Source organism: Mercenaria mercenaria, chromosome 7 (genome assembly GCF_021730395.1).
Source record: "Mercenaria mercenaria strain notata chromosome 7, MADL_Memer_1, whole genome shotgun sequence".
In the NCBI taxonomy this organism is placed as follows: Eukaryota; Metazoa; Mollusca; class Bivalvia; order Venerida; family Veneridae; genus Mercenaria; species Mercenaria mercenaria.
Genome location: NC_069367.1, coordinates 64,860,845 through 64,876,641, shown reverse-complemented (window position 1 = coordinate 64,876,641; position 15,797 = coordinate 64,860,845). Strand labels below are relative to the sequence as shown.

The 15,797-nt window shown below is 37.1% G+C and overlaps 1 protein-coding gene across 3 annotated transcripts in view; it reads right to left on the bottom strand.

Annotated features, from left to right (window-relative positions):
• Positions 1–1,889: 1,889 nt before the first annotated feature.
• LOC123554038 (uncharacterized) overlaps positions 1,890–15,797 on the bottom strand; it is a 34,009-nt gene continuing 20,101 nt past the window's right edge. For 2 of the 3 annotated variants that reach the window (XM_045343890.2, XM_045343891.2), the window contains 6 exons: positions 12,882–14,315; positions 10,336–10,683; positions 6,633–6,777; positions 5,891–5,969; positions 4,220–4,373; positions 1,890–3,014 (listed from right to left, as the gene is read on the bottom strand). In XM_045343890.2, coding sequence (XP_045199825.2) covers positions 2,863–3,014; positions 4,220–4,373; positions 5,891–5,969; positions 6,633–6,777; positions 10,336–10,683; positions 12,882–14,315 — 2,312 coding nt within the window. In that variant the 3' untranslated portion in view covers positions 1,890–2,862. The remainder of the gene's footprint in view (positions 3,015–4,219; positions 4,374–5,890; positions 5,970–6,632; positions 6,778–10,335; positions 10,684–12,881; positions 14,316–15,797) is intronic. The other variant, XR_008371776.1, reaches the window with a different exon arrangement.

The following is a 15,797-nucleotide window of genomic DNA, read 5'->3' as shown; positions in this document are numbered from 1 at the left end:
ATGAACCTTTCTCACATTTGTTCAAATTGGTGCGCCTGGCCTCTTCTAGAAGTCACCATTTTAGCCACGTTGGCTAAGGTTTTCAATAGGAGAGTTCCCACTAGGAATATTGTATTAAATTATTTTTAAAATCACGCCACCAGTTCCTGACCTGCACTGCCCCCTGGAGTTTAACGAATCGTAATCTTGATCTGAAGGGTTTGGCAGAGTGTTATCCAAAGAAAATTATTTCTATGAAGTTATTGTGAAAATGGGCAAGCAGTTTCTGAGGTGAAGATATTTAAAAAAAAATCCTTTTGGTTGCCATGGCATCCAGAATTCTAAATAGATGTGTCGTGTGTTTTCTTTCTCTGTGGTTGGGGCGTTTTGGCTTGTAAAGGCACAAAAAACAAAACCTTGATAAATGAAATTATCAGAGTGAAAAACTTCAGGCGTAAGCCATCAAGAATACGAAGACAAAATACTGATATTCAGTTGTTTTGGACCTCGTGACAGATGGAATCTGAAAGGGGGGACAAACCAAAGAATATTCCGGTGAAATTTGGTTGTAATTGACTTGTAGTTTAATGAGATATTCTGTAAAGAAATTGTGGACGGACGTCGGGCATCCAGCGATCCTAAAAACTCATCTTGAGCAATTCGTGTTCAGTTTATCTAAAACCTTTAAACAACTTCTCATGAGCCGCCTGATGAATCTTCACCCAACGGGTTATGTAGCATCCTTGTGTGGATCTCTGTCAGGTTTGTACTTGTAAATGGTTTTACGTGGACGCATAGAAAAATCTTAAAATGACTTCATGAAGTGCTTGATGGATTGTCATCAAACTTTGCCTGAAGCATCCTTAAACTGACCTGTCTCCGGTCCTTTCAAATTGTTCCACTTGTTCCCTCTTAGGAGCTGCCAGAGCCACAAAAGAAAAATATTTTAACAGTGTGGCGATATTGACATACAACCTGTTTATTTGTGGTTGTTGGATGAAACACACTGATATTTTTTAATACGAGGAGCATTTGTCTTTATCACACATTGTATATTACTTAAAAACGAAAGAATAAAGCGTCATCGTGAATGCATACAATGACACAAGTTTAAATAATTATATAATCATTTTGAAGTCAACGGAAAATAGTAATTACATTCAGATAAAATTCATATCTATCTTGATGAAACACTGTACATTTGTTTTCTAGAAACGCCAATTAATAAACACTCCAGGTTCATTAGCTAAATACATAGCGTGTTGTCTTTAAGGTAAATATTCTATGTTATTCTTTATCATATTGACATTACAGGTGCTAAGTAGAGCTATTGCTGTAACTCTTACATTGGTGTCTGCGTACGCGTAACAACAGTTTGCGTGTAAGCAGGTTTCTCTAGAGCTACAATGCCTAATACTTTCTTACGTCACACATATATTCGACATCATGAGATGACCTCAAGGGACACATTAGATAAGTGTTGCTTTTATGCAGTCATTTTGGGATTTATGTTTAGAATTACAGGTTAAAGTTTTGCATATAGGCAGGTTTCTAAAAAGCTACTAATTTAAATGCTTTACAACTTCACATGTCTTTGGCACCATACTCACCGGACAAGTAGCTTAACTAAGGCTATGGGGGCCTCCGTGGCCGAGTGGTTAAGGTCGCTGACGTTCAGTTACTTGCCTCTCACCGATGTGGGTTCGAGCCTCACTCGGGGTGTTGAAGTCTTCATGTGAGGAAGCCATCCAACCGGCTTGCGGAAGGTCGGTGGTTCTACCCAGGTGCCCGCTCGTGATGTAGTTCACGGACGGGCATCTGGGGTCTTCCTCCGACCTTAAAGCTGGAAAGTCGCCACCATATGACCTATACTTGTGTAGGCGCGACGTTAAACCCAACAAAACAAAACAAACAATAACTAAGGATTTTATTTTGTAATACATTATGTCCTTTTTAATGTAGAAAATATGTCAGTTTTGCATGTATGCATGTTTTTCGCGAATGTCCTGACTAAATGTTCTTAGATTTTCCACTTCTCTTTAGCCTCATTAGATGACCTCAAGACTTTAGCTTACATTTTAGCAAAATTATACCCCATATTCACTTTCAACAAAATTTTACTAAAAAGTTCAAATTAGAGAAGAACACTTGTAACTTTCAAAGACAATGTGTGAGGCTTTCCAGCTATAATAGGTAAGGTCAAGTTCAAGTGTGTGACATAGAACAATATATGTGGACATGCGAGCAATCTGTGACCAAAATATGTCGTGATTTACTTTCATCAACCGCATTGAAAGCATCTTATCTCTACATGATACCGCTCCAAAGAGTGAATATAGCGGTCCTGTAAGTACCTCTTTCTGCTTTAACTTTGAAGTATATTTGACATGTACGCAAGAATTACAGAGATATCCGTCCTGAAAGTACCCCTTTCTGCTTTAACTTTGAAGTATTTTTGACATGTACACAAGAATTACAGAGATAGCCATCCTGAAAGTACCCCTTTCTGCTTTAATTTTGAAGTATATTTGACATCTACACAAGAATTACAGAGACAGCCGTCCTGAAAGTAAGTACCCCTTTCTGCCTTAAATTTGAAGTATATTTGACATGTACACGAGAATTACAGAGATAACATTTAGCTAATGCTTCTGAGTATGCCATAATTGCCTGGGTGATATCAGCTTGTTACGTAGAATTCATCACTGATTAGCATAATTATATTGAATATCATAATTGTCCTGGAGCAATGTCAGTAGGATTGCACGACCAGAAGCACAAAAGATTACTACGTTACTACGTGGGACACTTGTGCTTGTGTCGTCACACGTGTGACGCTGAGATGTAAAACATACTTTCAAACACTGGCCAAGCAGCATTTCTTTATGCGCACTGCTGTTTCTCCTTATTGAAACACGTTCCGATAGGACATTCCTGGACGATTATATCTCCTGACAGACAGCGCAGAAACTTTGTACAGGGTGTGTAAGGATGTGGAACGCTCATGTCTTTTTTCCCGTTCTTACAATAGTTCACTGAAAAACAAGCAGGAAGCATATCTGATAATAATTTTTGTTTTACTGTGGTGGAACTAGCCTACACTTTACGCTTACTGCTTTTGCATACATGTACTTACTAGTCCTGGCACAACATTCCAAAACTATTTTGATAGCAGAGTAGTCTATAAGTCCTAGCAGTGAATAAGTGTGCTCATTCTCCTTATCTCTAAAGTCAGTCTCTGCTTTTTCATTTATGCAAAATGCTCAAAAACTCTTGTAACCTGCATATAGAAATGCTTTAGAACTTCAGAAAAAAGATACAGTGTGAATTTGTGACATACACTGTAAGTCATAGGAACTAATAATTCAAGCTTAGATATCCACAACCCCCTTTGATGTGTATTAAAAATATAAACATTGCGTTCCTTAGTAAATTCGCAATATAAGGTAGCTTTGTTCAACTCTCCCCATTGCCTTACGTTTTTACAACAATGATGACGAAAACATATAGCAACAAGAGTGCCAGACTGTCACAAAATACGCCCGTCATCGAACTTGACATAATTCAAGGGGCATAATCCAAGAGTGCCTGAATTCGGGTGGTTATCGTACTTGGCCGAGATATTATGCCCACAAACATTTTCAGCAAGTTTGGTGAAGATCGGATGAAAACTGTTTGACTTCAGAGTGCAGACAAGGCTAAATTTGCAGTTTTTTGAGTAATTCAAGGGCCATAATCCAAGAGTGACTGGGGCGATTTGGCTGGTTATCGAATCTGGCCGAGATATTAAGTCCACAGACATTGGCAGCAAGTTTGGTGAAGATCGGATGAAAAATGTTCGACTTAGAAAGCGGACAAGGCTAAATTCGCGGTTTTTCGAGTAATTCAATGGCCATAATCCAAGAGTGCCTGGGACGATTTGGCTGGTTATCGAACTTGGCCAAGATATTATGCCCACAAACATTGTCAGCAAGTTTGGTGAAGACCGGATGAAAACTGTTTGACTTAGAGAGCGGACATGCTTTGGACGCCGACCGCCCGCCCGCCGCTATGGGTGTTCACAAAAACGCCCCGCTCTTTCAGAGACGGGCGTATAAAAAAATAACACTATCGTAATTATTATCAAATCTGCTTATTAAAAAGAATCAGAATTATTTGATCATACTGAAATCACCATACATAGACACGATAACTAGACGCTACATTTCGTTTACGAGTTGAAAAAAGCACAGATGCTTACGTGGTATGACCAGAATCTTCTCTACACCTGGTTTAACCTGTCTTAAATATGTTTCCATTGATTTGTCTACAAAGTATTTCTTTCTTTCAAGATTCGGTCTTACTATCACCGTTGTGTCATTGAGATGTATCCTAGGAAACACGACTATGGAATGCTGAAATAGTAAATAGAATTATATCATCTATGTGGGTCAAGACACCTTGTGTATACTGGTTGGGACCTAGTTTCCGGACAGGCCCAGTTTCCGGACACACATAATATCCGCTTTATTCCGTTGTTATTCATGTTATTGTTTCATCTAGATCATTAAAGTGTTTTTTCTTCATGTTTACAACAAACCAATACATTACAAAGCTGCTTTATGTTAGTTTTATGATGATAACTCACCTGTGTTTTCAAAACAACTTTCTGTCTTAACGGGGCATGAAGATAGCATTGCGCATGCGCAGTAGTTCACATTTGCCGGGGTATCAAGTGGGAAAGAAATAATTAAACTACATATTGATTGTCTGCTGATGACATGTGCTACTTATAATTTCACGGTAATAGTTACATAAAATGCAGGGCTGTCGATTTTTGCACTAATTTAATTCTATATCCATTGGAATAATTAAAAATTCGCGTTAGACGAAATTCGAGATTTTTATTGTCAACTTTGGTTTGCTTTCGTAGCATCTGTTGAACGTCAGGTTATGTTTCATGTGCGTTTTTGAACAGATGAATGATGAAGAAATGTGTAAAAATAGTTTAATTACTTATTTCGATATCAGATTAACAGCAAAAAACCGTCAAAATATTTGTCCGGATACTGGTTTACCTTACAGGGAAAATAACTTCTTTTTGTGACCCCATTTGAGGCCCCATGAGAACAAATGTTTTACGTCACAACGCGATGCTAATAACAACATCGGATGCGGAAGGAGCTGAAGTTTGTGCAGTGTGGGCTTCATTTATGTCAAATATTTTTTAAGGAAATAATGGAGCCAAAATATGAAAATGTGTCCGGAAAATGGTTCCCAACCAGTATACGTCAAACCTCGTATGGTTCATGATACCTGGGGTATATACGTTGAGATTCATATATGTATTATTCATAATTCCTGAGGAATATATGTCAAATATAATATGTATTGTTCATAATTCCTGAGGAATATATGTCAAATATAATATGTATGGGTCATAATTCCTGAGGTATTTATGTTAAACCTGTTATGTATGTGTCATAATTCCTGAGGTATATATGTCAGTCCTAATATATAAGGTTCATAGTTCCTGAGGTATATATGTCAAACCTAATATATAAGGGTCATAATTCCTGAGGTATATATGTCAAATCTAATATGTATGGATCATAATTCCTGAGGTATATACGTCAAATCTAATATGTAAGGATCGCAATTCCTGAGGTATATACGTCAAATCTAATATGTAAGGATCATAATTCCTGAGGTATATACGTCAAATCTAATATGTAAGGATCATAATTCCTGAGGTTTATACGTCAAACCTAATATGTATGGATCATATGTATGGATCATAATTCCTAAGGTATATACGTCAAATCTAATATGTATGGATCATAATAACTGAGGTATATACGTCAAAACTAATATGTATGGATCATTATTCCTGAGGTATATACGTCAACCTGATATGTATGGATCATGCTACCTGTAGCGTAGTTTGACAGAACTGGTGATCCTCATGTAGCGCATAGTCTCTGTATTCACCATAGTTTGCCAAGTTGTAACTGTAAAATTGAAATAGAGTTTTGTCTAAATGAACATAATGCTGCTGTTACACTATTTTCAGCCGATTGAATTCTGTAAAGTTTTTGTTTTGTTTCGAGCTTATTATTTGCCTTGCCTGAGAGTCGGAATTGTGAAAAAGCACTTTGTACACGCAATAAGTGACTTTGCATTAATGAATTACTGTCTGGAGGATACATCGGTATTCTATTATTATTAATTGTTGTACGAATACATATCAAACAATGTTAACATGAGTAACGTTTTGATCATTATTATAATAAATGCAGAACAAGGGACACAGGCCTAAAAAAGTTGTTTGACCCTATCTAGTTAAAACCCTCTACCCTGGAGATTTTTTATGGTTTTGTAGAAAAATTTCAAGTGCGTGTTAGTTAAAACTACATTAAAGGGGAATAAATGCAAATAGACATTTAATTTGACATAGTATAAAGTCAGTATCTATTAAATATAATGCTAACAATTTTAGTTTCTGACTTTTTCAAAAGTGTCATTTCTGATGCTTTATCAAACAAAACAACACGTTAAATAAGTAAAAAAAATCTATACCTACCAAAGTGCTAATTTTGGGGGCGGTCCCCTAAACAAACAAATTTTAGATATTTGTAACCCTTCAAACATTGTTTATATAATAATCATCCCACCTTTTATTATTACTGTCAAAAGCCGTCCAGGACATATTTGCCCAGGGGATGGGATATCCTCCCTGCCAAGTTGCAGTTAACCGGAATGCTTTGTCTTCTATAATTGAAGGTCCGGGTGTGAGCGTAATTTTCTGGCTAGGTTTTGCTGTTGTGAGAAGATGTAGAATAAGTAATGAGACATTAATATTTAACAATTAATCTGTTATTGTAATAGATGAATAGTTTACTTCATGCAGAGTACCAATTTCAAATGTCAGAATGGAAAAAATAACGGTAGTGTAGTTGGGTGGCCTATAAGGGTGCATTTGCCTTTTAGCTAGCTTTTGTAGTGACTAGGGAGTGCCCGCCTAAGGTGTGAGCGGGTCCGGGTTCGAATCCCAGTCAGAGCTTATGTATTTTCTATCTGTTGCATTCATTGGTTCCTATCGTGGAGCCCTAGCATGCAGCAAAAAGCACACGTCGCATATTGCACAAATTTAGGCGTTTATGCGTATACATATAGCACAAACAAAATGGAGTTTTATGCGGCATATCGCTTACAGTATAAATGGACCGCATCTTCCCACCTCATCAGGGTGTTTGAAATTATCCTATAATAACTTTATATTATAATCATGACACGCCCCACTGTGATATATTTGGCTTGACCCTCTACGGAAATATGTGAGTTTACTATTTATTATACTGATCCCAAACATATCTCTACAGGGTTACTTACAAACCCAATAACTGATTTGTTTTATCGACCACTTATTTGTAGCCTTAAACAACAAGCAAATTTACTGACACTTCGGCCTTTAAACTAATGGAAATGCTAGAATCTTGATTCTCGAGAAAGGTAATACAAAATAGAATGTACCCTTTCAGTCCTCTATGATCAGCATGGGTCATACCAGTCACACTATGTCCGCTGCTTAAAATAATCAGGTTTAAGTTACAGACCGTCGTAATAAGATGCCTGGAAGAGTGTCGAATGGCATCTTTGTTGTAGTAACATTCTTATATATTAATTCAGATTACAAAATCGAATACAAGACTTTCTTCACCCAAAACATTGTTTTTAAAATTCTGTAGTAATCTTCCAATGGCTGTCAAAGAAATAAAATTGTACACTGTTCTGTTTTGGTACCCAGCACTATTGACATTATCCATAGTTGACAGGAACCAAGACCTGCCTTCCAGTGTCGTATATATTTATCTCATAATTGTCCTGTCTTCAGCAGTTCGTACACGCTCTTAACATTCCGGAATACTATTGACTTTCGCTCCATGGACATGAAGTGTGTGCAGAATGTTCGGAGTGGTCACAGGAATGTGTCGCAACTTCCTTGAACTTCTTCAATTCTATATGCAAAGTTTATTGTATATCTTAATTACATACCTTTCAAACAAAAGCATGGGTACGCAGTGATTTGGCATAGCGCTTTTCATGTGACAAGTCAACTTTCTATTAACTAAATATATCTGGTAACCACGCCATGATAGGTCAAATGAAACACACCACGAGCACGACGGCCCCCATCTGGCATGCATTTTGCCTCTACCGATGTTGGTCACAGAGGACTAAAAACATGTATCTCAACCCGGTTATTTAATTAGTCTAAAATTGTTCCTGTTCAAAAGACTATCCTCAAGAGTCATTCTGTCATTTCCTTCCCGAGTTATATTCCATGACCAAATGAAAGTAAGCGCAAAATTCTTGGAATTCTATGCCCAGAATGAATATACTAGTATTGAGGTGTTGGCTAATGTCACGGAACTTTATAAACGTGCATGAATGTTGATAAGAATGTTGAACATGATTTTTTGATAATGAAACCTGAAAGATAAAAGTTGTACTAAGGTTTACACAATACAGATAGGTCACAGTTTGATATCCTGGTTCAAATTCCTCATGCCCAAAGAAAGTACAATTGTCCACCATGATCAGATGGCATGTTGCATGCAAGATTAAGTCCGTAGCTCCAAGGTTAATGTCACACAAAGAGGTCAGATGTAAAAATTACTGGCGGTAATTATTTTATCTACTGAAGGATTAAGTTGTTTGTACATGTTTTTTATGTTCTGTCTGACTAAGATCTAACATTATATATATTGCATGATGCTGTCATTCAGGTATGTCAGGTATGTCATTGATTCCTTTAGTTCGCGGGCTCGACATGCTGCCCTGGGCTATAAAGTCAATGTTCCATTTTTGTTGCCATGGTGCGCTTCATTTTAGCTAATTTAATATCGGATTGTCGATTTATCATTCCTTTAGTTTCTTTATCAAAATCGGCCGAGCGGTGAAGGATGAGCTGTCATTTGAAACAGTTGTGTCACGACGACACATGATTGACACTGACTGGCAGCAAAAGCCCACAACGATTCCTTCAAGCTCAGACTGAATGCATTCTTTTCGCTTACGTTCTCAAAATGGTAGGTATGAAAAATTTGTTGAAACAAGTTTCCGTGGTTAGAGTCAAACCGTAAACAAAACTGTTTTAAAAGTTCAATAAATCTGTTTGTATATAGTTATGAACCAATGATATCTAAATGAAAACATACCCGTAGCTATAGGGATACGATGGGTTCGTACGCAACCCCATTTGTCTGGCAAGCAGCAAATGTTTATAACCGGACCTCGATTTAGGGGCGGAAAATTAGGCAATAGACCAAAGATTCGCCGAGAACTCCTCGGTTGCTTGGTCTGAAGCCTAACTTTCGAACTGTTAATGGCGAAGATTTTCATCGGCATGAGGGTAGTACCACTGTACTCACCCCGTCCATGCTTACTTCCGTCTCCATTAGGTTAAAGAAACAACTCCCTTCGTCATTTTATTACGCATCCTCTTATCACAATCGCGTCTACGGTCCTGGAAGATGTCATTTGTCAAATGAATCATGATACGTTATTTAATGAAAACACGTTTCATCATCCATTTTCTGAAAATATGTAGTGTATGGGTAACAACTTTGGGTATAATAGTAGTAGTGACAGTGGCACCAGTAACATCAGCTGTAACAGGAGGGGAGCAGCAGCAGCAATATCAGCTGTGAAAAATTAAAAAAAAAAACAAAAAAAAAAAACGTCTCCAATGTTCATCCATTCTTTTAGCTCTACGTATGTATTCTATTTCGGGTTATCAGACATCAGTTTACTTCTGTCGTTTCATCTCTATCAATACATGTTTATGTATTTCAAACAAACTGTCAAGGCACATGTCTGTATGCCCCATACAGCTCATCGTGTGCTTTGTGGTTGAACATCGCTGCATAACGCAAAATGTGTGCTATATGAGGCGTGTGCTTTTTACGGTGTTAACGAACCCTACTGAATTAGGTTGGAACAATATAACAATAAAACTATTGGCAATAAATGACAAGGTCACAACTCGTTAAAATTCAGTTTTTAGAATATGCAAATTGATCGTCTTTTTATTTTGCCCGATTAATGTCGTCCCCAGTGGGTGTCTTTTCTATGTATGGACCGTTCGAAACCCTTGAACTACGAGCGATCTGTGTTTTAATATTTTTGTTAGGGAAATGTATAAAGCATACACTTGGACTACGTCCCCAGCTCCTTATAAAAGAACAAAGCTGGTTTTCCCAATTGACGGGTTCGAAAAACTTAAGCTTTTTAGTAAGCTTTTTCCATTAAAAAAATAAAATGATCGCTTCTTGTATCTAGATGTATGAGATTTAGTCAAAATATATAACTTACCAACCACAGTGAGCTGACTTTTTGCAACACCGTCCTCTGTGTCAGACTTAAGTGTGCAAATATATGTGTTTTTGTCTCGACATTGGACGTCATTTATTATCAAACTAATTGTCATGTTACTTCCGGTTCCATCTGTGCTGTTAGTGATGTCATATGTGACGTCATGTCTCTTTGTCTTCCTTCTAGACCATTTAATCTCCCCGGAAGGGAATAAGGTCACCTCTAGCGGCCGCCATTTCTGGTTGATTTTCACCGAAAGAGATTTCCATTTTATGGCGTGTTTTACGATGCAGTTTATTTTGGCATTTTCAAAGGTATATGATGTAACGTCTGTCATTTGAACTATATCTAAAATAGTTGGAACAGGATGCTATTTTTGTACGAATTGTAGCTTTACTAGTCTAGATCTAGATCTATAAATTGATCAGACATGATGCTGCTTTAATTTTAACAAACAGCTGCCATTAGAGATTTAGCTGTTATAGGGTTTCTGCTCGTTAAAATTCTAATTGCACTGTACAAAAAGGTTAAAATCACGATGTCATTAAATCTATTTGCCCATAGCCAGTGTTAATTTTTTCAGTAGATCTCTATTACTTTCCACCAATTAATACTACCACAATTTATCCGTTCTGCATAATATTATCTGTTATTTATCAAGCTATACTAAAAAAATCATATCTTAATGGGTCTCTACCACTGGTAAAAACTCATATGTTAATGAGTTTCTACCACTGGTCGCTTTCAAAACAGAAAAGAAATTCACCTAAATGTTTGAATGAGTCGCTTTAATATACTGCAAAATATTGCATGTTCTTTACATTTTAATACTGAAGTATGCCTTACTGGTGTATGATAAAGAACGAGTTAAACTGTTCAACTGGGATCCATAAATCCCATTCACAATACAATAATAAACGTAATTGCTTATAATAACAAGTAGAAAAAAACGCATCACTTTATATAAAAGTTATACAAATTGGATTAGCATAAACCCATAAACCAGGTGAGCTGTCTTCTATTCAAAAAACAATTTTACACGCAAATTTTAAAGTAGCAAAAAATAATCTCAAAGCGGTATAGTTTTGGTTGAGAAATATTAAAGGACGATGCATAGGAAAAGTCTCGAGTTACTAGGATGCAAACATTGTATATGCTGGACATGAAGATACTGAGCGGATCATTTCAAAGCATGAGTAAATACGAAGCTAAGCACAATTTTCGTGTTTAAATGCTTTGTTAATTTTCTTGTATTTAAAATGACACTGACACACATAATATCACATGATGACTTTCCACATTGCTTGTATATGTTACGAAATCCATGTGTGCCCCTCGGGTCACTATTTTAAGTATGGGGATGGGACACCTCGGTGGAGCCACTGACCTTTCATAGAAGCTTTTGCTGTGTATTATAGTAAAGTATATATTGTCATTTTTGTAATATATTACGAAATGAGTTGGACTCCCATATTTGTCTAACTGTACAATACTAGTAATATAAACACTTTAAACTTTTTGAAGGTTTGTACATGAAACAATTACATTAACATATATCGACTCTTGAATGAGTTAAATTCAGCATCACATGATTCTCCAGTAACAGTGTTCTCGTGAACTCAGATTTTGTTATTGTAAGGAGAAATGATTACAGCTTGCTATAAAATTTCCATATCAATATGTACGAAAGAGGAGAGTTATATTTACGTTTTAACTTGAAATGCAAGCGCCCTGTTACACATGTAAGGTCTTCAGTTAAATCAAATATCTCTTCCAATGATGTGAACGTTCAAATAATCACGGAGCCTAAGCAAAAAGACAGGTAGCTTTTAGTAAAACGGTAAATTAAGTACATGTGCGTATATTTTTGTACATGATGTCAAGTGATATACATTTATTGTTGATGTGCAGTATATTATTGTACATGTTGTCAAATAAATAACATACATGTGCGGTTTATTGTTGCACATGGTGTCAAATTATGAAGTGCACGTGCAGTATAGTGCAATACCTGGTGCCAAATTGTGCGGTACTAGTAAAATATATTATTGTTGAAGGTTTAAAACCGATTACATGTATATGTGGTATATTACAATACATGATGTCAACTAACGAAATGCATGTGCAGTTTATTATTATACACGGTGTAAATTAATGTACAGTAAAGCGTTTTACGCGATGTCAAATTAACTAACTGCATGTTCAGTTAATATATTTGCAATACATTGCTTTACATGATGTTATGTATGAATTGTTATACATGGTGTAAAATAATGAAGTGCATGTTTAGTACAGCGTTATACACGATCTCCATTCACAAGGAAGCTGGGTTAAGAAAGGTAATGAACTGCACGGAAAAACTTGCGAAAACTTTCAGAAAATACAAATTTAGAAAAGATTACTGGCAAACGAATGCTACGATGTAACAAATAGGATTCACGTGCAAATCTTCCATATTAGTTGTCCGTTGTGCACCATGAAAAAGCTGATTTATGTGATTATGTACCTCCGTCTTACAACTCCCTTTACCCATCAACATCACTTACTGTAGTTTTCAGGAAGCATTGTTGTTTCTTGCAACGTCGTGGTTGTTTCCAGTAAAGTTGTTGTTGTTTTCGGCAGCGTTGTAGTTGTTTCCTGTAAAGTTGTTGTTGTTTCAGGCAGCGTCGTAGTTGTTTCCTGTAAAGTTGTTGTTGTTTCCGGCAGTGTCGTAGTTGTTTCCTGTAAAGTTGTTGTTGTTTCAGGCAGCGTCGTAGTTGTTTCCTGTAAAGTTGTTGTTGTTTTCGGCAGTGTCGTAGTTGTTTCATGTACAGTTGTTGTTGTTTCAGGCGTCGTCGTAGTTGTTTCCTGTAAAGTTGTTGTTGTTTTCGGCAATGTCAAAGTTGTTTCATGTAAAATTGTTGTTGTTTCCGACAGTGTTGTAGTTGTTCCCTGTATAGATGTTGTTGTTTTCGGCAGCGTTGAAGTTGTTTCCTGTAAAGTTGTTGTTGTTATCGGCAGCGGCGTAGTTGTTTCCTGTAAAGTTGTTGTTGTTTCAGGCAGCGTCGTAGTTGTTTCATGTAAAGTTGTTGTTGTTTCAGGCGTCGTCGTAGTTGTTTCCTGTAAAGTTGTTGTTGTTTTTGGCAACTTCGAAGTTGTTTCCTGTAAAGTTGTTGTTGTTTTCGGCAGCGTTGTAGTTGTTTCCTGTAAAGTTGTTGTTGTTTTTGGCAACTTCGAAGTTGTTCCCTGTAAAGTTGTTGTTGTTTTCGGCAGCGTTGTAGTTGTTTCATGTAAAGTTGTTGTTGTTTCAGGCGTCGTCGTAGTTGTTTCCTGTAAAGTTGTTGTTGTTTTCGGCAACATCGAAGTTGTTTCCTGTAAAGATGTTGTTGTTTTCGGCAACGTCGTAGTTGTTTTCTGTAAAATTGTTGTTGTTTTCGGCAACGTCGAAGTTGTTTCCTGTAAAGGTGTTGTTGTTTTCGGCAACGTCGTAGTGGTTTCCTGCAAACGTGTTGTTGTTTTCTGCGGCGTTGTAGTTGTTTCCTGTAATGTTATTGTTGTTTCAGGCATCATCGTAGTTGTTTCCAGTAAAGTTGTTGTTGTTTTCGGCAGCGTTGTAGTTGTTTCATGTAAAGTTGTTGTTGTTTTCGGCAGCGTCGAAGTTGTTTCCTGTAAAGTTGTTGTTGTTTTCGGCAGCGTCGTAGTTGTTTCCTGTAAAGTTGTTGTTGTTTTCGGCAACGTCGAAGTTATTTCCTGTGACGTTGTTGTTGTTTTCGGCGGCGTTGTAGTTGTTTCCTGTAAAGTTATTGTTGTTTCAGGCATCGTCGAAGTTGTTTCCTGTAAAGTTGTTGTTGTTTTCGGCAACGTCGAAGTTGTTTCGTGTAAAGCTGTTGTTGTGTTCGGCACTGTTGTTGTAGATTCTGGCAGTACTGCAGTTGTTTTCGAAAATACCGGTATTGTAGTTGTTTCCGTTGACGCAGATGATGACGTTCCTTGAAAGATCCCTGTAAAAGATGTTGTTAGCTCTGTTTTCATAGCATAACCACTTTTAGACATTAGTCATTGCTATTTATAGGGCTCGGAATCAATTAGACATGAAACTTCAAGTAATATCTCTGTATACATGGACTGTCCCAATAAACTGTAGGGTCTTGAAATAAATCATTTTGGTATGCTTTGCCTACTTCAAAGAAACCAGAAAGGTCTATTATCAAAACATAACTTCAAACAAATGTTTTTGAGTTTTAATTGAGGTATAACACATGTGTGCGGTGCATTCCACACAGTGCAACAAGATACAATTAGTGATCTTTCTTCAAACAGCTGTAACAAAGCAAAGGTCAGTATTTCAGCTGAATTGCATTATACGTCAGCGTTAATCATGCTACTGTCACTGTGTCCAATTTCAAGTCAGTGACATCATAATATATTGAAAAATAATTGCTCTATGTACATCAGTGATCAAACGCATCTTGTAAAGTGACAATGCCGAAAGATGCCGCGGCGCACTGGCACCAGACAAGAAGGAAAATTCCACTTTACATATAATTATATCCCTACTCCTAGGTATTCTAGTGGTAGGGTATAATATGTACAATGTTTCTTTTTTTCTTTTTTCTTTCTGGTCTGGTTCTAGCGCTGCGGCGCACTGGAAAGTCATCAGATTCTGTGTAGAATACTGAGTAACTCCTAAGTGTATTCTAAGAGGCTGCAACAAGTTTAAATGGTCCAGAATACCTCGCAGGCAGCATCACCGATTTTCTATGGGAAATTTAGTAATCGCGCCCCTAGGTCGGCCAAAAACCTGCCCTGACAGCAATATGTTTAAGATACAAAACGACGTAAACATCGCCAGGAGGCACGTAAAAGGTATGGTATTCTGAACTTACAGGAAGTTGCTACTATACAACTATAAAGCAACTACATAAAACGAATAATCAATATCAAGTATATCTATGCGGTGAGTTCGCCAACCATCGAAATTGAGGGAGTAGAACAGTTGACGGCAAAGGCGTTACAACGAGGGCTGGTTCACGCTACGTGTTCCACTTAAACTTGGTGTAGGAACATAATTCCAATAAATGTTTTAAAGAGTGGAATTTACTGACTAGGCACATATAGTTTACTGATGCTGAACGATCAAAGGGCAAAATCTCATTGAAAAATCATTCCAACGGATAATGAAGAAAATATGCGCACCTCCTCTCGAGAGTGAAGCGTCCTATGGATTTTTTTCTGAATTCCAGGCAGTGTTTGCTGAGAAATATTCCTGACTATGATGGTGCTATAGTTTACTAATGTTGAATAATCAAAGGGCAATAAGTCAGTGAAAAATCATCCAACCGAAACATGAAGATAATATGTGCATCTCCTCTTAAGGGTGAACCTTCTTATGAAGTATGGCTGAATTCCAACCAGTGGTTACGGACAAGAATTGTACTATAGTATACTATTGTTGAATTATCAAAGGGCAATAACTTAGTGAA